The following is a 25,324-nucleotide window of genomic DNA, read 5'->3' on the forward strand; positions in this document are numbered from 1 at the left end:
TATCGTCATCATGACGAATTTCGTGTTTAGGCGATTCCAGACATTTTCATTGCTGCTGGCTCCTTACGTTAGTGTTAAAATTCGCTAAACAAGTACATCTGTCCTGTCGATTTTTGAGTAAAACTGCAAAAAACAATGACTGATCAGCTCGCCCACTTCGTTGCATCAAGGTTAACTGCCGCGACGTTTCGTTGCATACTGGCCGCAAACACATGGGTTCTCAATAGGGGTGTCAATGGGGATTCGAAAAACTTTGTTAAATCAAGGATTCGTTACATAGAGGTTCGTTACATCCAGGTTTAATTTTATAAAAACCGCTTGTTGTAGTAAGCTGTCAACATTGTGTTGTCCAGAGAGCCCACGATGCGGCGGTGCAGCTTGGACTTGCCGCCCCAGCGTGGGAGCGGGCCGCGGCTTCATCAGCCCCCTGAAAAGGGCGTCATCGGAGTCCCTCAGGACCACCAATAAACTTCCTTGTCTGTCTGCCTGCCTGTCTGGGCCGAAAGGCTGAATCGACGGGCAAGCGGGCATATTTTCGAAGCCTGTGTTCGGGTCTTGAACCCGCGGGGCTCTGTTTGGGTCCGCAACGCCACCTTCCGGCGGTCGCTAGACGGTGTGGCAGCGAACGAGCTACAACGACAAGACTGGCCCTTAAAGTACTCTGTACTTGAAAGAACGCTTGGTGTCAGCATGCGCCACGTCTGTACAGTGAAGAAGGCAGTGCAGTCTTTGCGCGTTACTGGGCGCAGGGTGTTTGTCCGTGCGTATTGGCGGTGAAATCTTTGAGTGGCGCCCCCTGGCTCTGACGTCGGCTTAGGGATTCGCGCCGCTGTCGTCTGATACACTCCGCTTGTGAGGGGCAACAGTGCCTGGGCTAGAAATCGCCCGCTTCGTTGCTGTAGTGCGTTAAAAAGCGTATTTCTAGCGACTCAGTTATTTTGCCAGCTTCTGACGCATCTGAATAATTTGAAGCTGTATCCCCCACAAGTTTGCAACACACGAAGAGATAGAGAACAACTTTCTTCAGAGTATCGGTCAGAAGATCGTGTGTAACTCGTCCTTTCTTGCTTATTCGCGAGGATCAGCGATCAGAGCTTCTCGATAAGTATTCAAAATGCGTAGGCTTCCTTGCAGTATTTTTGAGATGCTCCTATGAAGACTCAACAGTCTAATACTACGTACCAAGCAGCGGCCTCTACACGCTCATCGCACAGCAGGAAATAAAGCGGCTTTCTTCTGTTTCTTTCGTTGTTGTCTTGTATCGGATTAATGTTTCTTGCTTTTTTTTTCTGCCCAACGCATTAATTTTTCTGCGCCGTCACCAACTTCTTATTAGGAGGTTTCGGGATGTTTGGGAGCCTCACAAACGTAGTGTGGATATTTCCTTCATTTTGTATGGCATACATTCCCTTCTTCACAAATTGGCTTTCATTACGGCTGCGTGCAAGAAGGTGCATATCCGCAGCGTGCTTTGTTTATTCACATGCAAATACAATGAGAAGGTTTGTGCTACTATACCGCGATCGCGCCCTAAACAACGTGGCCCACAGTACTCGAAGGCGGCTTTTGTGCTCCGAATTTCTATCGTAATTATATCGTTATCATAACGAACTGACTCTCAACTCGAACAATGATGACATGATTACGGTGTTGAAGGCATGATATACTCGCTAACTAACGTAATAAATAGTATACCTGCATATATTACAAGACTCGAAACCGAAGAAGAATTCCAAGTAGCTCTTTATTGCTTTTCAATCCTTCCAGGCGCGAAGAACAAATCCTATTCTACTCGGGATGGCGTTCTATGATTTGAAGAAAATTACTTTTACTCTCTTGTCCTGGACTGAGGACCCGGCCCACTAACCAGATCGATTTAATTTGTTAAACAAAGTTTTCCCCTCCTCCCCTTGCTCCTCCTCCTCCTCTTGAGTGCAGTTTTCCTATAACGCATATCCGAATATCGGGAAGATATGGCTGTGCAAAATGTTCCGAAATATCCCTCCAGGTCTTAACAAACATATATGTGTTACTATAAATTTAACGAAGACGTGACTCGTTTTGCTCAATAAACCTCCGTACTGGTTAGATGCCTGGTATAGAATCAGCACGCGCGTATATACACACTGGGTTATTTGGAACTCAACCTACAGTTTTTGCAGTCTATAGTGCATGTCGGTAAACTTTCATGCCTTGACAACGTAAAGTGATGTGACAAAACGCGTTCGAGCGTTCGGCAAGGTTGCAAAAACTGTTTTACCTTACATATGATTACCAGGAATCGTGATGCCTTCTGCCAAAGCCGACCTGCAGACCTGAAGGCCTAGAATTTGTTTTGGTCTTCCATTTTCGCTGTTGTCGGTTATTAGCAGCTGACTGTTCCTTTTGTTCGAATGATTACATGAGAAGCTGACGCCTATCTCTGACTCTTCGCGCTCCGCACAGGACCGGCTTCGCAAGGAATGGGGTGGCGCCGGCAATGTTTCTCCCGTAGCGGTATCCAAAACTATACTTTAATTGACACCATGAGCTAGTGTATGCGATTTTAAGCCTATTATTATGATAAAAAGTTACCCACACGCCAATTCTGGTGCGGACAAGCATCAGACGTTGACCGAGCGCAAAGAAACAGCAGGGAGAGCGATCCTGAGTGAAGCAGACGACAAATGCGAGAATCCCAAAGCTGGCGTCACGGAGGCGCGCTTCGCAGCGCCGCCTGTGTTCGCGCTCACCGCCAATGTTCGGCTCTCCGCGATCAGCAGTGACGCGGCGACGTAGCTGGCCGTAGAGGCCGTGGAATGTCTGTTCAGGACGATTCATGGCTTGTGGGCCGTTACAAGCGTTCCGCACAACCTTAAAAGTATATTTAAGTTGTAGCTGCTTGAAACGACAGAGTATCGACATTCGTGCTGATTAAGTTAAAGCGTTTTTATGCTATAATTATATTAACCAGTCACTTTCATGCACCCCTCTTTAAGAGCAAAACCTCTATTACTGCAGGTACAAACCCAGAAACCGTATCCTTCTGTCAATATTTGCTTCAAGCTTAGCCAAGCTCTATTCAGCCCTTCGTGTGGTTGTAGAGTGAAAGCTTCTAATCTCTCATTCATTCCAATGAAGATGAGGTTTCAGAGAAAGGGATGAAGGAAAACGGCAAGGGCGGTTGCCATTAAAGAATCTGTGCGTTCAATGCGCGCTTTCGGCGGGAAAACCGAGTTGTCGCTCAACAAAATTCGGCTCTCTTCCGAGCTTTCCGCAGTTCACTTAGCGGTCGCGCCGACGGCCAAGGCAGCGTCTGTTTATTGTCCATTGTTTATAGACGCTGTAATCGCTGCTGCGAAAGAGGCTGTGTGGCACCCGCTTTGCCAGAACTGAGCTATCACCGAACTCACTTTGTTTCACTCTGTTAAACGGCAAATTTTTCTTCCTGTGTTTGCAGAGACAGATGCACGAAACGACGAACGTAATTTACATGAAAGGGCCGCCGCCTCCCAAAATACCGCCAGGCGACATCCCGGAGCCTCCCCAAATGGCACCAGGCGACATGCCGGAGCTTCCCCAAATGGCATCAGGCATCATGCAACAGCCCGCCCCAATGCCGCCGCCGCCGCCGCCGAATCCGATGCCCAACACGTAGCAGGGCGCAGTCGATGCCGAGCGCCGCCTGCTATTGCGTTGACGACGTCAGCTTGTATAATAAATTCTTTGCATTCACCTTCTATTTTAAAGCTGACAGTTCTTCCAACGCTTTGTATTGTTTAGAACATTTGCGAAAATTTTCAAAGAAATAAAAATGTCCAATTAAAAAGAACGTGCGGCTGTAAAAATAGGCAATGGTCTCGTGTCTAATGGCCCTGCAAAGTTAACCTTCGCTTTATCACATCTTTGAAGCGCCATTTCGCTGGACACGTCCAAAAACACCGTGATGATCTCCCCCCTCAACATTGAAGTTGACCTTCACCTTTTGCAAAAGGGGCTGATAACCCTTTTCAAGAGCATTCATCGGGGAACGAAAGTGAGGACAGACCATAAATTGTGGATGAAGGAGAGGAGAGAGGTACTTTGGTGCCAGAAGAGGCCGGAGCTTATCGTAATTCGACTTCACCAGCAGCGCAGCTGTTTAGCGGTACCTGTTACGCCAATGGATACGACCGGTAGGGGCTGCCATGGAGCAAACAACACCCAGGAGAGGAGCTGACATCACATGAAAGACGAATGTCTTTCCTAAACTACTCAAAAGCGAAAATATTGGTCTCTGTCTGTCTGTCTGTCTGTCTGTCTGTCTGTCTGTCTGTGTCTGTCTGTCTGTCTGTCGTAAAAACATTTACCGTCCCTCCCAAAAGAAGACAGAAGCGCTAAAAGTGTGTCGAACCTTCGCTTGTCTTATCTATGACCGTTCCTTTGTCCCGATTGTAAAGTAACCGTTTCGATATAATGAAGCTTTGTTTCACTTACATGCCGTGTGTCCAGAGATTAGAGCTCTTCGGTCGACCAACCGGCCTACGGCGAAACGCATTAGATTTCTGACAGGTCACCATCGGTTACACTTAGAAAGCTTTTGCTTGAAGCGCTTATTTCGCAAAACAGACACAACCTTACACTACAAACACAGGACACACAACATTCCTGTGCAGCCGCAGAATTTCGTAATATCGCGGGAGCGTCGATCTGCGGCTGGGTCAGCGCCGTATCGCGGTAGAAAGCGCCGAAACGAGCGAGAATGGACCGCACAGTTCGAATGCGTCGAATGGTCCCGCCACTGCAACCATCGTCTGCTACGCTGTTCCCGAAAGTGCAACGCAACCCTTTTCCGCGCGTAATCAGCCGCCTATCTCGATTGCCGTAACAACGCACACGAAAACTCTCTGTCACAACCCGGCAACCAAGATAGGCCGCTGATTACAAGCGTAAAAAGCCCTCTGCATGAAACGTCAGTGGGCTGTTATTTTCAATGTTTTTTTAAGTGCGAATGCACTTTTAAGCGAGCCTGAATCGTCCGCCGCCGTCGTCCGCATAGCAACAGCTGCGGGTGCGCGCGCTCCTCGTCTTCCTCCTCGTCTTCCCTAGCAACGGGGGGAGATGGGCGCGCGCTACTCTCCTCCTCCTTTCTCCTCTCAGTGACTGCGGGTGTTGGGCGCCTCCTCTCCACTTCAGGCGGGAGAGTTCTCGCTCGCGTAGCGGGCGCTCCGCATTCCGACGCGTGAGGGCGCTCGTGTAGCCCTCGCCGTAACGGCGGGCGCTACTCTCCTCCTCCTCTCTCCGCTCAGTGACTGCGGGTGTTGGGCGCCTCCTCTCCACTCCAAGATCACGATATCCACCGTAATCGCGCAATCAACAAGCGTGCATTCGCACTTACACACTCTCCCCCTCGGGGAAGTGCGAGGGAATTTTTTCTCGTGTGTCTGTCTCTACTTCGATTATTTTCTCGCGCTCTTTGTAAGTTTTTTATTGTTCCAGACTATATGAAGTGGTAAAATTGAGGTCCGCAAAGCTCCGATTGGAGGACCGAGGCACGAGGGGCACAGCGTGGGAGGTGCGCTTGAGAGAGAGGAGAGAGGCCGTTACGCTGCGGCGGTGGACTAGCGTCTCTGGAGATTTGCAGCGATGCGACTAGATATAGATGCCCGGCCATTTTGTGCGTGTGTGTGTGTGTGCGCGTGCGTGTGGGGGGGGGGGTGCACGTGCGTGCGTGCTGGTGTATGCGTGTGCGTTAGCGCGTGTGGTGTGTGTGTGCGCGTGGACATGTGTGCGTGTGCGTGTGCGGCTCGGCCGTGCGTCGGCAGAAAGAAAACAGGAGAGTATTTCAAGGGTGAGGAGGAGGAGCAGCCCCTGCAACATCCCACTGCCTCCCCGTCACTCGTTTCTTGTGCCCTCCAAAGCGCCCTCCCCCTCATCAACCGCTGAATCAAAACCAGCGTCTGTCTCCTCCATCCCCACGTGCGGGCTTAATTTGGTCGCTAAGACGACGGGCTCTCGCTCCGCTTCTTATCGGGCCCAGGTTCCAGACTGGCGGTGCTAGTAGTTGTATTTAGCCTGGTTGGTAGTTCCTTGTGGCGCACTCGACGAAACCGTTGGCTGGTACAGGTAGAAAGCTTTGCTTTGAAAAACGTCCATCCGATCAAGCGAAGCAGATAAATATTTATTATATATAATGGGGCCACGGCGCTTTGAGGACACGCTCGCATGGGTTTCCGGAGGCTCCGAAGTTTCGGTCACCGAACAGCGTTGCGTCCAACTTCCAGGGCCCGTGGTGCATCCTCGAGTCCCGAATCTTGGATTTATTTCTGCACCAGGAACGACACACGCACTCATTCCAATGAAATGGGCAAGGCTCTTAAAACACTGATGAGCACGGCGAAACCATGAGATGTAGCCCGCCTGAATTGCGCAGTCATATATGCATTGCAGATAAAATATCAGGTTATTTTTCGGCTTGCGAATGAAAACTGCTTAAAACGCTTTCAAAAAACGTATAAGGATTCTTAAGGGTGACACAGGTAGGTACACAAAGCGTACAAGCTTTTCTGACGTGCGCTTACTTAGCTGCTCACTGTTGCCAGCGCTTGTGTTGTACTTAACTTCGTAGGCACATATATATTTTTGCCCACCTGTAAAACTCGAACACACAAAACTTTTGAAAACCAAATAGCACAGTCCCGTACTCGGCCGCTATGTGCATCCCAAGTTTGTGTGTTCTATATAATAAAGCATGTTATTTCCGAAGAAATCATTATCCCCCAGAAACAGTGCTCTAGCTTGCATTCTTTTCTTGTATTTACCGTTTATATACACACTCAAACAATTCAGGCCACTGAAAATAAACACGCGAAAAAATATTTGTACCGATCTTGCTTTTGAATGTATTTGGTAGTACCTTTTCGGGAAAATGGTGCATTCACTTATGTTACCGAAGTGTGCAACCATACGATATAAATAACTCAAACTCCTGCGATGACGTCAGACCAAGTTTTAATGAATCCTTATCTCATGCACACGTTTAGCTTCTCGCTTCTACGTGAACAAATAATGCTGCTTCACTTGTGACTGCGCTGTCGCTTCTACGTCACCAGCTCAACGAGGAGGGTCGTTCAACAGGTAGGTACACAAAGCGTACGAACTTTTCTGACGTGCGCTTACTTAGCTGCTCACTGTTGCCAGCGCTTGTGTTGTACTCAACTTCGTCGGCACGTATATTTTTGCCCAACTGAAAGACTCGAACACACAAAACTTTTAGAAACCAAATAGCATGGTCCCGTACTCGGCCGCTATGTGCATCCCAAGTTTGTGCGTTTTACATAATGAAGCGTGTTATTTCTCGCACGAAAGCGCGTGCAAAATGACCCAGAAAAGCTGGGAAAGTGTGCGGCAACCCTTTAATTTGTATGTGATAGAACTGTTAGTTTACAACGCACCTGAGCCTCCCTTGCATATTTTTACGTGGCGGCAGTGCAGATGACATGAACCATGAGGAAGGCGAACAATCTATTTACATTATTTACATGGCGGCAATCAAAGCCAGCTCAAGGTACGCAAGCCCCTTCGTCGTCGTCGCCGCTGGCCTTTGGTTATGGTGCTGTGGAGTATAACCCACCTATATGTCCCGTGACATCACCCCTCCGGTTAAGGGCGACCGCCCCGGTCGAAGCCGTGGCACTGTGCGGATGATGCAGATGAGCAATGCGATGAAATACACGGGGAAGAACCGCTTGCCGCCACGGATAACGATAATTTTTGTGAATATGTGAACACTGGCCCCGTAGCAGCGATGTAAGCACGGCAACGACAAACCAGGGAGGGCTCCGAACCACGTCCGACCACTGGGTGGTGGACACGAATCATCTACTGGTTACATCTCGCCTGTCTTGTCGGCTCTGGATCGGCTCGTCTTGGGCAGGAGATACGGAGGCGGGGGACGTCGCAGAATTCTGGACACCGCTGTGCTGGGGCTGTAGCAAAAGAGGACCAGCAGCGTCTGGCTTCCGATACGGTGATGGAGTCGATTTGCGAGCAGTGAGCGCACCCCGATCCTCCTCTTCCTCCTCTTCTACCGTCGCCCCCTGCCTGCGCTTCTTTATTTCTCAACATACTCCCGCCGCCGCTAAGTTGGATGGGAGCTAGCTGACAGCTGCGCAGGAATTGGCGGAGTCCGGGCCTCACTACGACCAGTTGTTCGACTTCCGGGGGCGCATAATTCCACAGTAGCGCTGCTTGTAGGCTGGCTGGGGGATTCAGTGGAGCATTTTGCTGGATGTCTCGGTGCCGTCGATCTCGGTACATGTCTATAGCCAGCGTCACGGGCAACGAGCACTTGCTGGGTTGCTGGATCGAAGTGACTTAGGATCTAAAAGTGAATATCGCGAATGTTCCTATGGTCACCCGTCAAGAGAAACCATGCTCCAGGTTTTCGACCAGAAGGCAGCCGCCAGGATCGAAAGGAAACAGATGATGCGGGCAACCAAGTGCACAGAACATACAGCGAATGCAGTATCACTGTGGCTGTGCTCATATCCTGTCCGGCCTCCGCGAATCGATCGATGTGCTGTAGTAACAATGCTGTTTCATCGGTGGACAAGGAGACTTCACTTTGGTCGGGCGCGTAAGCGTAGCAGAAAGGCGCGTCCAGCATGGAATCGTGCTCGCCAAAGACGGGGTCGCCACCATCGAAGCAACCGTTCTGTGTCGCAGCGTGGATTCGTCGCCAACGGGATAGTATGAGAGCGGCCGCTTCTCGCCTCTGAAGTCGAACCTCGCTCACGGAGCGCCGCAGAAGCATCCGCTTCGTTATCCCCTGAAGCGGGTCTACCTTCCCCGCGAATCGCGTTTTCGTTGCCGGACCCAACGAAACAGTTGGCGAACCGCAGCAGGGCTCCCGAAATGTTGCAGAAACGAGAGCTGCGTCCCCAACGAAACGATCGCAACAGGGTCGCAGGGACGCCTCCAAAGCGGGAGTTGCATCGGTGATTCCAAGGTCATGGCAAGGCCGGTGAGAGGTCTCCGAACCGGATGTCGAGTCGTCGATGCGGGGGTTGTGGGAGAGCTGTATTGACGTCTCCGAAGTGAGAATTGCGTCTGTGACACCAGCGTCATTCTGGGGCCACTTCGACATCTCCAAAGCAGAAGTCTCGTTGGCTAGGCAAGATTCACGGAACGGCTGCTGAGCCGTCTCAGAAACGATAGCCGCGTCAGTGACGCCGAGGTCCCGGGAGTGTCCTTGAGACTTCCCCGATACTGCAGTCACGGAAGCAGCGGGACTGCGCAGTTGCTGGAGCCTCTCTCCCTGGCTGAGCCCCTCGGTGTCCTGCTTGGCGTTCTGAAAGGCCGAAGCGACTCCGTCGCCGTTGTCCTGTTCTTCTACCCGCGTGCCAGTCATTTCCCGGACGGGCGGCACGTAACCCGGGACCATTGGCCGCCGGACCTCCTTGGGGAGCGAGCAAATAGTCGAGGTTGCGATGCGGGTGGTGAACAGGGCCGCCTGAGGTTGAAGGACGGGGCTTGCGGCAGAGTCTTGGCTTGCAGAGAAGCGTACACGCGTTCTCAGGGCGCAAATACGCTCGTCGTAATCGATGGCTTCCAAAACGTCAGCATCAAATTCTTCATCCTTCAGGTTCTCCTGAACTTGAGCGTCGAGTTGGTGAAGACTCACCTGGTCATGCAAAATAAGGTCGAGGACATTTTGTCTGTCAAGGGCCGTTGCTGCCTGGCTCCGCAGCAAGGCGTCGAGTACTATCATGGTCCCGGAGATGGTCGCTCGCAGGACATCTCGGCGAATACGAGGATCGTCCATGGCACCAGTCGATGAAGCAAGACGCTGGGGTTTCGAATACTATGGGTCAAGGGCGGGCTTGGGCACGAGCCAAAAGGGGCGGCGGCCGAGGGCAAGGCTCCCAGGATAAAGCAGCACGAAAGTATCCAAGCCTCGCGTGCCTCGCAGCCGCTGCGCCGTCGAACGTGGGTCCGCTCGTGCATCGTTTCCCGGGTTTCACGGCACCAGAAAATGTGTAGCAAAAGAGGACCAGCAGCGCCTGGCTTCCGATACGGTGATTGAGTCTATTTGCGAGCAGTGAGCGCACCCCGATCCTCCTCTTCCTCCTCTTCTACCGTCGCCCCCTGCCTGCGCTTCTTTATTTCTCAACAGGGGCTTCCAAACACGGTTCACGTACCCTCAATGATTGCGCAGAAGCCGATGAGATGCGAAGCTGGGGCCAGGATGAGGATGGACCCGCGCACTCCACCAAAAGTTACGTGGTGGCAGAGGAGATGACATGAGCCATTGGGAAGGCGCACAGTCTATTTGTGGAGTATTGCCCACCCCTACATACCACGACAACATAAAGTTTGTTTTTTCGTTGCAAGGTATGAGGCGGGGCTGTCGGGACAAGATGACTATTGCTGCTAAGGCCGAGATACCGAGTTTTCGATAGGACGGAAACATTAACGGGCGCCATAAATTAAGGACCCCCTGTATAGTGCGTGTTTCGAGTGCGGGTGACGTTTGGGCTTACAAAAAATGCCTTCGGATTGCGCATACTCACTCTCCACTTCCGGTGCGGCTTGTGCGGGTTGTTGCTCGGCGTGTGCTGGGAGAAGCAGCGGAAGAAGACCACCATCACCAGCACGAAGAGCAGGAAGAATACGAACGACCAGAACGGGTGCTCCTGTGAATGACAACGGAACAAAACGCCATTAGGGTGATTGGCGCGTACGTAATGCAAGCGCAAAGCCCTAATTCAAGGACAGTTACTGCTCTCTTCTCAAAGCACTAATTTCAACGCCCAGAAGCCCCAAACCCATCCCACACCATGTCGATAAGCACCTGTGGACGTACTGCAACCAAACACGGTCGTGCCTGGAAAACAGCGAAGGCATCTGGGCAGAGCCATGGAGATACTATGCCTTGGAGATGTCCGTAATAAGAAACTGTACCACCATCTATTGCCTCCTATGATGCAGAGTGCACAGAGAACATAATCATGCTCTCCCTCCTCAAGATAGAACGCGCGTCAATCTCCCTATATTAGTGACGAGTACATTGAAAATGTGTGTTCGTGCATTGTGACCTCACACATCGCTTATGCCAACTGACGGTAATACCAATTCGTAACGAAGAATCAAATTTGATTTACCGTCTCCTAGCCCACTCTGTATACACCCGTCCACCAGAGACACACACACACAAAAATTAAGATCGCTTTTACGAATATAATGTACTCATCCAAGATAAAACCATCGCTAGACATTTTTGCTGCACGAGAAGAGAGTGAATTAATTGTACCGTGCTTCCGGCTTCGCTAACAGTGCGGCCAGTCTGAGACAATTAATTGAACGGTGTTCTCTTGGGGTCGGAGTCAGTTCTTTTCACGCAGCATGCTTCTTTAAGTACGAATCAATCAATGCCCACACTATATCCACTCTCGGGATACGATATTGCATGCTTCTATATTGCGTACTCCTCTAAAAGACACCGATCTGTGGTTACACTCGGCTGGTGCGTTCGATGTTTTTTTTAAACAGAACTAACGAAAAGACCTCTAACAGCTTGGTAGTGGCCGAATAACCGCTAACACTGTCTAAAGGCCCACGATACTATTGGCGATATGATTCCCGCTTCAAAGGTAATAGCAGCAGACATTGCTGGATGGTTGGTCCTCACCAGGCAACGAGACGATGTGCATATTAAAGGGACCCTGCAACACTTTTTTCAACTCGTTTTAAAATCCTAAATGTTTCAAGAACGTAGTCACCCAACGCACACAGTACTTAGATTAGGGGGTCGCAAAGTACCTCAGCCAAAAATTACCGCTCTATGCCCATCAGATAACTTGGAAACTCGCTCAAAAGATTTTTCTTTCTTTCCCGGTCGACGTTCTTCGACTGCTCGAATTACGTCATTAAGGCCATGTAGCGGCTGTTGGTCGGTCTTCCTTTATTTGCGGCAATGAATGCTTTTCGACAGCAACTTTAAAAATAAGCCCACAAAAACAAAGCAGAAACGGAAGGCGTAGCTGGTGCGACGAGCAACTTAGTGCTGCTCCGTGCTCGCGATACTTCCAGATGCGAAGGAAAGAGTGAAAGCTTTTATCGAAAGTGTTGCAGGGTCCCTTTAAAGAGAAGTAACGCATGCATTACACCCGCAACCACACAGCGAACTCACCAGGATGTATGCCTTCAGAGATTTGATGACACCACCACCAAACAGCGCCTCCTCGAGCCTCGCTAGAGGTCCCTTCTCGTCGACGTGCCGACATTTGCGGAAGACGTCACAATAGCCGCGTGTCTCGTCACACGTGGCCCCCGGCTGCATCCGGAGCCCGCAGAGCGCCTTCATTTCCGGAATCTCGCATGTCGGCTTGCACTTTCCTGCAGCGAATTTCAGAACCGAACGAAGCATGAATGGTAAAGCGTGAAGAAAGGGAGAAGGGGATAAACATTTTTCGTTGTCCTTTCGCAATTTCGGCTAGTTTCGCTACGCACGCCTAACACTGACCTCACAAGCAGCACTTATGGTGCAAAAAAAAATTAGCATTGGCTTAGCTCGGCTATGCCAGAATATGCGTAGCGTGAGCTTTCAGCTGGCTATTTTTAGGTTTCCTGGTTGTCTAGGATTAGCTGATTATCATGCTTACTGCTGATAAAACGATTTCCGATACAATCCAATTCAATCCAGTTCAGTCCAGTGCAGTCACTGCTCCTCGCGCATGCGCAGCACGGCTCTCCAGGACCCACGCGAAACGGCTATCAAGCGGCTCCGGCGCAGCGTCATACTTGGTTACTGCGCAACGGATGCACACAGCAGGGCACGCGCCGGCGCCAGTGCGTCAGCCGCGGCTATCCCGTCACTCTCGTGCAATGCGCAGGCACCCATACTCCAATTGGATTGGATTTCAATCCGATCCAATCCAATGTTTCTCGCGCTTGCGCAGCACAGCCCTTCAAGGTCCACGCGAAACTGCTCAACCTTGGCCAGTGTAGCTTACGCTACAAAAATACTTCTCACGGGTTGTGAACGCGAAATCATGAATGGGCAGCGGAAAGCCTAACCGTGAACCGCATGGAGCGTTTTCTGCTGGCGAAAACGAGCCGCGCACATCACAGGCGCGCTGACGCCGCCGCGGCGGAGCTACCCGCACGCTGCGCGCGGCGCGACAGGCGGCGACAACATGGCGGCGGCTTCGGCCGCGAAGTGTGTCGGGAGCTCGAGCGACCGCTTCTAAGCGCTCTCTAAAATGCCGCTCAAAGCACGTGCGAAGCTGCTTGTGCGGTAAAGGAGCTTATAATGTGGGCGAAAACGGTTCTATAAAACATCACCCGCGCCGCTAGTGAAAGCGCCCATGCAATATCTGCCAGGGTGGTAAGCCTAAACATCTCTGGCGGAAGAGGGAGGGAAAACTTTATTTGGTCCTGCAAGTAGCGATAATTAACCACTAAGCGGGCCGCTCCCACGTCGGGACCGGAAGGCCAAGCCGAACAGCCACGTCGTGAGCCTGCTGGACAGCCCAGAATTGATTCATCGTAAGCAGCGCTTGAAACGGGACACAGAAGAGAAGACACATACGACGGCGCTAACTCGCAACTGACTTTATTAGGCGTAAACACAAATATATACTCAGAAAGAAAGAAAGAGTTAGCGCCGTCGTGTGTGTCTTCTCTTCTGTGTCCCGTTTCAAGCGCTACTTACGATGAATCAAAACCAACTATCAAAACTGCCAATTTTATTGAGCCCAGAATTGATCGTCCAGGTCCGGACTGCGAAGTGCAGCCTCCCACCTGGACGCGTCCTTGATAGCCGGGTCTTCAATTCACTCGCAAGACCAGAGCATGTGTTCTAGTATGGCTAAATCACCACAGTCCGTGCAATAAGGCTCTTTATACGTCTCAGGATAAAACATGTTGAGCCTCCGCTGGAAAGGATAGGTGCCAGTCTGCAGTAAGCGTAATGTAAGTGCCCGAGCCCGGTTTAGTTTAGGATGCGGCAAACCGTTAATCCTGCGGTTATGAAGATAGTACTTCGTTTCCTCATTGTATGTGGAAGGGGGAAGGGGGGGGGAGCGGAAGGGGAGTCACGCCGTGGCGTGGGGCAGAGCGGAGGGTAAGATCTCGCGCTGCCTCATGAGCAGACTCGTTGAGATTGCCAGCCGGTTGTCTCGAGCGCTTCGAAACGACCGCCATGAGGCGCGCGCCTCCCCATTGGCGTAGGGTGCCTGGATGTTCCTCCTCGCCCGCCCCTCCGTGAAGGGTGGAGACATTCTTTGCAGGGTCCCTCGCCGCCTCGACCGGTTTTCGGAGCCGCCGACCGCCATTACAGTTACAGCACCGGCCGACGTGCTGTAACTGTCTGGCCGCGATTAGCGGCTCAAAATGCCTGGTTGCTGCGTGCCTCTGTGCACAAACCACTGCAGGAATGGTTGGCGAATGTTGGCGAATGTTTCTGTGGTGGTATCTTGCGCAATATTTTTAATTGATCAAGTGAAGGTGTTGAACCAGACACGTACTTTTGGGATTTCATTGCATCATTTTGAGTATTATAACGAGATGTGGCTGTGTGTAGCAAACTGGGAGACTTTCTGTTGTAATCAGTTCCCCTTGAATTATATTTCATGACTTCTCGCTTTGTTTGGTTGTGTTTGTTTGTTTTAACTTTTTACCAAATGACCCCCAATCCTTTTACTTTTAATTGTGAATCGATTTTTCTTTTTTCTGATAGTTTTCTTACAAGTTCCCCTCCTCCATTTTTGGAGGTAGGTCCACTAGAGCTGTGCACGGGCCCGGGCCGGCCCGAAAGCCCTAGCTCTGCCCGACCCGCGGGCCGGGCTCGGGCCGGGTAGCATGCAATATTTCGGGCCCGGGCCGGACTCGGGCTTGAACCAAAAATTTTGTCGCGCCGGGCCGGTCCGATCCGGCCCGGGCAGTTCCTGAGGCACGGCTATCCTGTGCAGCAAATTCTAAATTGTTGGCAAGAGAAAGTTTTTTGATATTTCCGGTAAAGTGAAAACAAAAAAAAAGGAAGTGCTGATTCACTACCGCGCTGTTAAAAGATATGATAAAAAAAAACGATTGCACTTAGAAAGCCTTCACATCAATAAAAGAAACGTCTGGGTCCCACCAGCTTAGTTCGTGCTGCTGAGCACGAGGTCGCGGGATCCATTTCCGGCCGCGGCGGCCGCTTTTCTGATGGAAGCGAAAAGCAGAAACGCCCGCGTGTACGAGATTTCGGCGCGCGTTAGATCCCCAGGTGGTCAAAATTAATCCGGAGCCCTCCACTACGGCGCACCTCATCGACTGCGTTGCGTCGGCGCGTTAAACCCTACAATCAATCAAACCATCAGCTTAGTGGGAGAGAGCGGGCCAGGAAACGAGGACACTCCAGCCACCGACTACAACATGATTGTATTTGCTCTCTCCTTTTCAAACTAAAACAAACAGAACAAACGTGGCCTGGATTTCGCAGTGTGTGCAGAGTTTAAAGAACCAATTTTCTAAGCAGAGCCCATAATTATTTCGGGCAAGAATTTCTTTAGAGCCATGACTAAAGGCAAGAAAGAACTGAAGCGCAGATAAAATCATGCTGCCAACGTAACTAGAGGGAAAGACAAAAATTTCAGCAAGGAATGGAAGAACGCAAGGTGCAATATCTGTTGAAGAATTACAATAATAAAAAAAATCACCTTACTCGGAATCATTTAAGGTATCCTCGAGTGTGCCTTGATTTCGAAGGCTGGCAAATGAAGTTACACGGCTACCGAAAAAAAAAAAAGCTTCTGAGGATAAGTTGTACAAAGTTCGGTCCAAGTTTAAAGGAAATTTAAATCTTAGACAGTCGTATTCGCTTTGTGCTTACGCTTTTTAGGTTAACAACAAACATCTTCAAGTTCATGTTAATATCCTGTCGGACTAGGGATGATATTTAACAACACTCTGGCGGGCTCGGGCCGGGCTCGCGCTCAGATTTTAAATATTCGTCGGGCTCGGGCCGCGCTCAATTTTTATGAATTTCTCGGGCCCGGGCCGGGCCTGGGCCGTGTCTCTATAGGGGCGGGTCGGGCCGGGCCTAGAAATTTCGGCCCGTGCACAGCTCTAAGGTCCACCCCCTCACCCAAAATTAACTTTTGCATGCTGCGCCACTATTTACTGTACCTATTAAATGGCTTCGCCGATTAGGCATTTTTGTTCATTTACAAAGCGTTTACATTTGGTGCTTCTTGGCAGATTTTCCTTTTTTTTTCTTTATGTGTTAACCGCGGTGCTTTAGATAAGCCTCTGCTATTTCGTCCATTCACTTTTAGCTTTTGTTTTCCCCTTGGAGATACAACTACATACACTACTACAACAACTGAGTCCTCGCTTCGCCATTTGCGCATTATCTTGCATATACAAGGTATGCTTTTTGCGGCTATGATTTTCGGCAAAGAAGGCTCATGATTAATATCAGTTAACTGCGAAATCAGACAGACTTAGTGGAAGAACAGGGCGATTCATGTAACATACCTCTCCCGCGAAGTCTTTTCACAATACATTGCCGGTCGAACGCACTTATATAAGACGTAACTTTTTCGCAGATGAGATTTAACACCAAAACTAACGATCAAGAAGCGAGCCTCATTGATGCATTGTTATGCGTGTTACATTTAAAAGTGTAGAGACATTGCGCTGACTTAAGTTTACAAAACAAAAAAGTAGGAGACGCACGTATAGGCGGTAGGCACGGATGCGCCTCTGTGTGCCGTGTTTCTCCCGCTATTTCGTCTTGTCGACTTAGCTAGCGCAGTGTTTTCACTGTTAAGACGTACAAACAAGCCCACAAATAAGTTCTCCTTCCCTCTGGAAGCGGTTTGTGGCCACGGAATGCGTGTGCATATAAGAATCCGATAGGACATCCCCGTGCTTGCAGCGCGCTGCCCCAGCGGCGGGGTTCAACATGGCGGTTTCCGTAGCAGACGACGCAGTTGTCTCCACCCGTCACGGAGGGGCGGCGAGGAGGAACATCCAGGCACCCTACATTGGCGCAAGTCACCAGGCTCCTCCCACAACCACGCGCGACGCGCGTCATTTTCTGAGCAAGGAAGCTGCCGGCGCGCCGAATCGTCGACGCGGGCGCCAAAAAATCGCACGCGCAACGCCGACGCGCCCGTATCGCGTGCAAAAACGCGCCATGCGGTTCAAACTTAATGCGCCTCACTTCCGACTCGCGTTGTCAAAGGATTTCGTAATCTTGCCGCTCGAGACACTTTGCCTCGCGATCTGCCTTCGCGTTTTCAAATGGTTTCCGCTTGTCCCCAGAGCGTTGTCCCGCTGATCGTTCCTCCCAACCTGTAATGGGGTAGTTTAGAACACTGCTTAATTCCGCTTCCTGGTGTTCACTCGTCCATGCACTTCAGTTATTTCGCTCCGTCATTTTATCTTTAGTGTACAGACGTGTTTAGGATCCCGATATGTAAAGCTTCTCAAGGATCCGTTTTACTTTTTCCGACGCCGACAATGGGTCATTTGATGAGTTCACATAATTAACGCATGTTTTGTTATTTTACATGTGTTTCTGGACACTAAACACAGTGCCCTTCCGGACTCGGGGTGCTTTGGAGCCGACAACTGCGGAGCACGCTGAGCGAACGCACCCGAACGCGAGCTTGTCAATATTCGCAATTTGTACTTATTTTTAGTTTGCAGCACTTTGACGACCAGCGGCGGCATCGTAATCGAGCGAAAGATGGCAAGGCCGAAAACTGAAAGATAACGGAGACGGAGGGTGTCGCGAAACTGCGACGGGGACGGCGGTTTGTCGAGGTGGCGCGCGGCCCTCCTCCGAAGGTGTGAGGGGAAGGGCTGTATGCATAGCCCGCGCCAGATACGTGTGTGAAAACCACCCCAAAGCGCATATTGGCACCCAAAAAAGGTAACGCAAAACCTGGCATCCTTGGAAGCAAGCGTGTTGTTCTTTCAGCTTCACAAAAAGCACACAAGCCCAGCACTAGCCTCTGCACTTTCAACGGTCCTTCCTATCTTTCGTCTTCGTTGTCGTTGCGTGGCTTATCCGAACCACGCTACATTTGCTCGTGAGGTACAAACACGATTTACAACATGCTCGGCGGCGGCGCTCATGCGCTGCGAAATAACGGCAGAGCAGCGAGTGCCTCCGTGCGTACGCTGATCACACGATCACTCTGAGGCACAGCAGGTATGCGCCTTGGCCGAGAATACCACAGTTCGCGTTGAGAGCAAATTTCGAATTAGGGAGTTCCTTCGTGACCTGCGCGACAAGAAACTCCCAACGCGGCTGGAGAGGGGAAGGGAGGTTTTCAATCACGGAGCACAATGTACATGGCGCGGCGAACGGTTACCCAGCGTTCCTCGCGCGCAGGTGCCTGCTCACACCAGCGGGCGTGTCGGCGTAGAGCAGCCAAGGGTCTCAACATGATGTTCACAAAAAATGGTGGCGATTGTAAGAGAAGTGACTTTTTCATGAATTTTTTCACAGACGTAAGTTTGCTTTAAACCCTGGAGGTTAAAGGGCCGCTAGAAAAAGAACAAAATTTTTTTGGACAAAAACACTTCCAGGGAGCATTGTGGGCCATGCGAGGATGAGCCACAATTTTTATTGAGCAAATCCGTGATGGTCGATATTACGGCTGGTACGTTTGGCATGGAATGACCATTATCGGAAATGTTTCGCCTTAACTTACAAGCACAATCGGCGAACGTGAGAGCTTTATGTACCTACATACTTTAATCGCAAATATGTACGCGTATACAGGAGCCAGAGGGACTAGTGAGATTGTTAGCGCGGTCGGCAAGACACCGGGAGGCGGCGCCGCAAACTTCCCTGCTAGCCGATTTGAAGCGTGTATTTTGTGCGCTTTCCTACACGCGGCAGCACGCAAGTTTCTCGCGGGGTGGCGTACCGGGGTGGTGCTTTATTAGAGAGTTTTAGCAGTCCGTCTGTTCCGTCATGTACGCAGTTACCGTGTTGACCGGGACTCTTCTGGGCACTTGGGCATTCGTCGCGGTAGGGGAATAATTCCGCGGGCGGGCCTTCGCCATGTCCGTGCATTCGCCACGGTGGGGGAGCCTCCTCGCCCTTACTCTTCGCCTTTCCGCGTGCGCATGCGCAGTCGGGTTCCGGTAATCACGGTAACAACGTACACGACGAAACAGACGGACTGCTAAAACTCTCTGTTACCTAAGCCTCGGCGCCGCCATAACATGACCGTAGAAAGACGCTTTCCGAATGGTTTCCTATCTCGCGACGACAGTGAAAGCCAATGAGAACAAGCTTTCCGGAAACGGGCGGCTATCGAGTAAAGTCTTTTTTCCGCACGTTCTTAGCGCTTCGTGACGTGCTCGTCATGATCGTAGAAAAATGCGAGGTAAACGGCAGGCAGAAATGCCAATCTCAGTATTTCCCAGCAAACAAGGCATCGTTTGTCTTTCAACAAAAGCCGAGGGAGACAAGAGAGCTACGAAACGCATGTTTTTTTTAGTTAAAACTCAAAGTTACTCCGCCTTTAGTGTCCCTTTGAGAAGTGTTAGTTCGGGGTTTAGGGTTAAGTCTGTACATGCAGCTGCGTTATGCCTCCTCGACGGAAGTGAACATTAGGCCACGTACCATCATGAATGCAGGTGACCAGGCACTTCTGGTCGATCGAGTACGCCGAGCCGGATAAGGTGCATTCCGACAGCCCATACATCAGGCACACCGACCCTTCGCACTCGCCGCTGACACACACTTGCGTATTATTGTTGCAACCAGTCATGTTCGCAACTGGAGCTCCCTGAGGACAGGTCGCGTTGTCTCCACTGGAGGCGCGGTCAAGGAAGACGAAAACTCTCACTTATAAAGACCCGTTCGGTCTCACCTCTTACCCTGGTACAGCCCCTATAATTACCTACATAGAGCGAACACCCAATGGAAATTCAAGCAGCTTTAACATAAGTACGCTTGGCGATTTCCCCACTGGAGTCGCTTTGACTAGTGCTGACCAACTGTCATCGCCAATGTAGACGATAACGTGCTTCGTTCATCTGCAACCCAACCTCCCCGTTCCAGTGATTGATGTCAGATTTGCCAATGTTGACAATTCCTCCTTTGAAATGGCACCGCTGGAATTCATGGCCATCTACTGCCTTGTTGTCAGCAGAGGTGGCTGTTAAACTATTAGCTCTGTGTTAACCGATCTGGAAGAGCTGCACGGGTATTTGTGACAAAACAATGCATTAAAAACGAATCTGCAACCAGTCGCCACAGGACCAAACTCCTGAAGCGAGCGCGGGGACACTGCAGTTTTACCGATAGCGAAACAAACACTATTACCCGTCAGGTGCCAAACATGACTTTGTTCGACGACATCTTTACAAAATTCTGAGGACTCCTAAGCACTCCTTGTATACAGTGAGTGCGAAAGCCTTAGTTTCCAATACTTGAACCTGTAATATTATTATTGTTATCACCCTTTAACTCAACTTTTTTTCTCATTGGCTGGAACGGCATGTGCCAATGATACGGGTGGGTGCTGACGTTACCATTATAATTTTCCCTTTGCGTCTTTGTTTCTTCTCACCGATAGCAAGCATGAACCCTTGTCCTCGTTGGACAAGGACAAGGGTTTCTTGTTGAATCTATGCACACGTTATTAGCGGACATCTAATTGTTGCTCACATAATTGCTACATACATAATAAGCATGCTCAAACCTCTAATGTAGGATTTCGCACCTGTCTCTAACACAAGCTATTTAAGTCTAAAGACCCAACACATCCCCTGAATCCACCTTGAGCCATCTAGTGCATTATAACCGCCACGGGGGTGCTTGCTCATGCAGGATTGCAAAGCACCTGCTTCAATTCCCATACAGACCGAAATATGCGCCGATTTCATTTTCAGCTGTACCACTTTGCCTCATTTACAGAAGTTTCCCCGAGAAGTTCGCCTTTAACCCAAGCATCTTTCGCATTTTCTCTGTTCTATTAGCCACCGGCCAATTTTTCCGCCACGGAAAAATTGGCCGATGGCTAAAAAAGTGGCGTACTCGTGGCCGATTCTCTTGGCCACGGCTACGCCAGATTTTATACCCGAAGTGTTAACGCGTGTTTTCGCAATAAAACGTATCTCTCAATGTTTTCCAATGCGTTCATTTATGTGTTCATTTATTTTTAGTAAAATAACTTGCTGGCTCGATTACAGAGCATTGAGCAAGGAGGGACACACGAGGAATAAACAATGCTAATTAGGGAAAGCAGCGTCCCATTACCGAACAATGCTCTGGGAGTACTAACAATAACTGCTTAAAGGCGCAAGAAGCGGTAAAGCTGTTAAATAAAAAATATTCCAGTTGTAATGACATGGTTACTGCGGTTGTACAATTTGTTTTCAAGCGGTATTTGTGCTTCATTATGGTCGCACGTGATTTGAGGTTCACACGAGCGGTAGGTGACGACGGGTTCCTGAGATGAAACGACCAATTATTGAAAAACGAGATCCTGCACCTGTTCTAAATTCACTCAGACTGCAGCATGACTTCTAGGGATCATAATGGTAGCAAACTTGGCAAAGTTACACTCCACTTAGAGCACATCGCCAGAATCTTTGTGTGAAAAAAATGACAGCTATGAAAATTGAAAGCCAAAACAACTGCAGAATGCATAAGCTTGCTCCGCAAACTATATATTTTGCATGGTATTTTGCTTCCATCACAAATGACATGCGTGGGGGCATTACTCGAGATTTCCCCGAAAATAACACATAATAACACATAACAATCGCTGGCTACAATTGGATAATGCATTCAACATCTTGCCGGTATTTAGAGGAACTGGCGTCATCATTTCATTGTCCCTCTGAAGTTCCTTCTTTCGCAATGGCGTTACCTACCACCCCTGTCCTAAGTATAAATTATTAGCCTTCTAGCAAAAAGGATACGTGCAGAAAGATTCGTTCCGGCATTCAGTTGGAGGATTGCAGACCTTGCTTGAGTCGGAGAATGTGCAGTCTTGCTCACAGCAGTGGCCCGCCGAAGGACTGTAGGCAGAAGGGAGAGACACAAACAGGTGTATACAAGAATTGGCTACTGATTACGATACTCTCTAATGCGAAATTTGAGCGCAGCGGGAACTGCAATCTCCTAGGCGACGACCCATAGCTGCTGCGTCTCTCGAAGTGCATCGCGTCATAAGCGAAGGCAGCACGACGCATGCGCTACTCTGCCGTTATGTCGCAGCGCGTCGCTGCCGCCCAGGCTGCTCCTCCCCTACACACTTTCGCCATACTTTCCTTTTCCGTTTTCCTGCTTGCTCTACCTCGCCTACCTTCGGTCGTAGAGTTTCATGGTAATATATAATAGAGGGAAATCTGGCGCCAATGTCTAGGGGAGCCGCGCTTCAGCGAGCGTTCTGTCATGTACCGGGTAGGCACGTTCCACTTGTCCTTAGCATGGCTCATGGACAGGCTGAAAAGTTGGCGCTGGCTGCAAAAAAGCCACAATATTGCTGTAGAAGGTTCATAGTTTGTTTTTTTATTATAAAATTGAACCTCCAAAAAGAATAATTTGTCAGTGATTATTTAGAAGCTTCATGTACGATGAACAAGAAAAAAATGTTACCCTTTTTCGTTGTATATTGCTTCGAGACAAAAAGAAGCCATATGGCTAGCTAAACCAAGTTGGCGAGGAACGTTGCTAGCGGCAATGGCGCCGCCTACGGCGTCCCGCGACTGCAGCGGCAGATATGAAACTCCATGCCTTTGGTGTCCTCTTCGTTAGTTTGGTTACAGTGATGCCGACGGTGACGGACTAAGCGAAACCAAAGAAGCATGCGCTTAAGAGCTGCGCTTTAAATGTATTCTAGTTAGACAGGCTAAACTAGCTTCCCCCAAACGACTGAAGCTCCTTATTAGAGGGAAAGAAAGCACCACAGCGGATCAAAACGCGGCTCTTGAGGCTGCTATTTCTGTGTTTGTTCCGCCATAGAGGAGATTGACATGGGAACACCCAAACGCATATTTTACTGCTTTTTTTGTTTTTAGTATTTCTATTTTTGACTTTCTTTACCTCCTTGCTGTGCTCATCCCCTCTAGTTTTTTTTTTTTTTTCGTTCTTTTGAAAGTGAGCATACGAGTGTTTGAAGTGTCCATTGCGCTCCGCACGTAACCACAATTTTACAGTTCAGTCGCTTTACTCTCAGACATTGGGCAATCCACACATAAAAAACGTTAATGCTTTCTGCAACATCACTTTGGAGTCCGCGCTTCCCTTATGTTCGTTATGCTGCACGCGTGCTCCAGAGCAGCACTGACCTGCACATTTTCCCTTTCTTCAGGGTGCACGCCAACCCTGGACCGGCTTCTCGAGGGTAGCAGCACTTTTCGGTGCACTCCGCCTCTGTGAATCCGCAGTCGCACTTTTCCTGCCCTTCGACGATGTGGTTGCCGCATATGGGTCCGCTATCCTCTGCACGAGCCGGTGACAAGAGTTTCTTTAGTAAACAGCACTCCCGGAAAAGTAGACGAAACGCGTCCAGTGGTTTCACTCAGCAGTGGCGAAAGTTCTGAGCCGAGATATATATGTGATGACGTTTACAGACACGTGTGGTGTATGCTTGTGTATATGTGTGTTTTCTTCCGATTAAAGGTTTAGTTGAGAGTCAGCGCAGTCTTGTGTCCCCTCTTCCTCGTGGGTGTGTTGTCAAGCGCTGTTTAGGATGCAAAGAGTTCGTGTTACAGGCTGCCTGTTTTTGAAATTACGGAAAGTGCTCGGCAATACATTACCTCCGGTTTGTTCTGTAAACCGAAGAAATTCTTTTACAGTGCACTACGGCACGCCCCCAATCACCTGCGTTGCGTCGGCGCGTTAAACCCTACAATCAATCAATCAGTGGGCATGATAGCTGGCCACGCAGCCGCATGTCAAACCCTTCCGTATTCTTCATGCCGCTTCTTTTCCTGGCGGAAGCCGCGGCCAGCACTGTGCAACGGGACAATGCATGCCTGATAACCCAGGCACCGTACTTCGTCGGATACTCCGCAGTATCACCGTATGAAAAAAAAAAAGTTTCAGCAGACATCTACGTTGAGGTCTTAGGATGTAACACGCGAAGCTCTCCCTTGACGCGATGTAGCACCTCGTCGTCAAAGGAGACCTCCGAACAGAGCTGAGGCATTCACCGGTCATGCTCTCCGAGCGCTGAAGTTTGACCTAAGGAAAATAGGAACAACGGCTTTATGGGGGAGGAGGAACTTCACTGCGCAGAAGCGGCAATGGAAACCACGTATCCTTTGTCTTTTGCGCAGCAGTGTCATTGTCGGCAAGCCTACCAGCCCGCCTTCTCCTTTCCACATTCGGTTTTAAACAACTACGCCCACAGCTTCTGGCGCGAGCTCTCTTGGGTGCGCAGACTTATACTTCTCGGTTGACGGGGACATCGTATTTCGTGGTTGCTTCATGAGCACGGCTGATAGGAGACAATAAGCATTTATGGAAAGTAGCTGAATGAGCCCAGCGACGGTATCGCGTCAATAGCGGCTGATCGGCACATGCACCAACGTTGGGAGGGGGAGGGGGGCAAACCAACTGTGCAATCGCGACGCTTTATGGATCACGCGTCACTTCTGTCAAAACATCCGCCGTAGCATCATTGCCCTCCTTCCCACCCGTCAGTTAACCTTTGCATCTGGCTGCCTCAGTCGTAGTTCCCGGTTTTCAGTGGTGACGTATTTCCGTGGACACTTGACGAGCACGGCCGATAGCGTACGGCTAGCGGGCACAGCAAATTCGAGAAATGAGCCTATAAACGCCATCACGTTGAAACTTAACGTACAGAGGTCAAAACTGTTAACAACAACGCGCGACGCGTGGCCTTCGTAAGGCCCCTGAAATTAATTTCAGGGACTTTAGGCCTTCGATACGTGCAGCGCCGCCTGCTGATAGCCACCGGCGTGACCAGTGAGATTAGGTGACGGCACTGCGGCGGCTTGGCATGTGAAAGCTTTTACCGATGCTTTCGTGTTTTGGGGGGCACGGTTCGACGCCGAAACTCGCCCACCACGACCGCCGCTAATACCTACAATAAAAGTTATCTTACTCTGATAAGCAGTGCACTCTTGTTTTAAAGCAAAGCTTTCTACCTCTACCCCCCAAGGGTTCTTTCGTGACCGTTGGTGTCACCAGAAAACTCCCGCGAAGAAATAAAAGAATTTCCTGCACCGCCAGGAATCGAACCTGGACCTAACAGAGCAACAAAGCAAGAGCCCGTCGTCTTAGTGATTAAGCTACGAGCCCACGCGGAGTCGGGGAAGACAAGGGGTGCACTCACGAAGCACATCTAGGGGTATAACCCATGCATTC

At 50.0% G+C, this 25,324-nt stretch overlaps 2 protein-coding genes across 2 annotated transcripts in view; one reads left to right on the forward strand and one right to left on the reverse strand.

Annotated features, from left to right (window-relative positions):
- LOC144179878 (disintegrin and metalloproteinase domain-containing protein 10-like) overlaps positions 1-3,766 on the forward strand; it is a 49,116-nt gene extending 45,350 nt beyond the window's left edge. Inside the window, exon 13 of the mRNA XM_077708303.1 lies at positions 3,440-3,766. Within this exon, the coding sequence (XP_077564429.1) occupies positions 3,440-3,637 (198 nt within the window). The 3' untranslated portion in view covers positions 3,638-3,766. The remainder of the gene's footprint in view (positions 1-3,439) is intronic.
- A 2,394-nt stretch (positions 3,767-6,160) lies between these two features.
- LOC144180462 (disintegrin and metalloproteinase domain-containing protein 10 homolog) lies at positions 6,161-23,481 on the reverse strand. The gene is made up of 6 exons (XM_077708805.1): positions 23,278-23,481; positions 21,907-22,005; positions 19,598-19,788; positions 12,152-12,357; positions 10,533-10,655; positions 6,161-6,284 (listed from the first exon to the last, which is right to left on the reverse strand). Exons 1-6 carry the CDS (start codon positions 23,283-23,285, stop codon positions 6,279-6,281), a joined length of 633 nt encoding a protein of 210 aa, XP_077564931.1. The 5' UTR covers positions 23,286-23,481; the 3' UTR covers positions 6,161-6,278.
- Between the last annotated feature and the right edge of the window lie 1,843 nt (positions 23,482-25,324).

Source organism: Haemaphysalis longicornis, unplaced genomic scaffold (genome assembly GCF_048455015.1).
Source record: "Haemaphysalis longicornis isolate Haplotype H1 unplaced genomic scaffold, Haemaphysalis longicornis Haplotype H1 scaffold_4, whole genome shotgun sequence".
NCBI lineage: Eukaryota > Metazoa > Arthropoda > Arachnida > Ixodida > Ixodidae > Haemaphysalis > Haemaphysalis longicornis.

What these genes read in the sequence shown, in the direction of transcription:
- LOC144180462 (XM_077708805.1), bottom strand. An exon ending in CGGAACGAATCTTTCTGCAC is followed by an intron (nt 19,789 to 21,906) that starts GTATCCTTTTTG and finishes CCGCGCCTCCAG; the next exon opens with TGGAGACAACGCGACCTGTC. An exon ending in GGTCACCTGCATTCATGATG is followed by an intron (nt 12,358 to 19,597) that starts GTACGTGGCCTA and finishes AATTCGCTGCAG; the next exon opens with GAAAGTGCAAGCCGACATGC.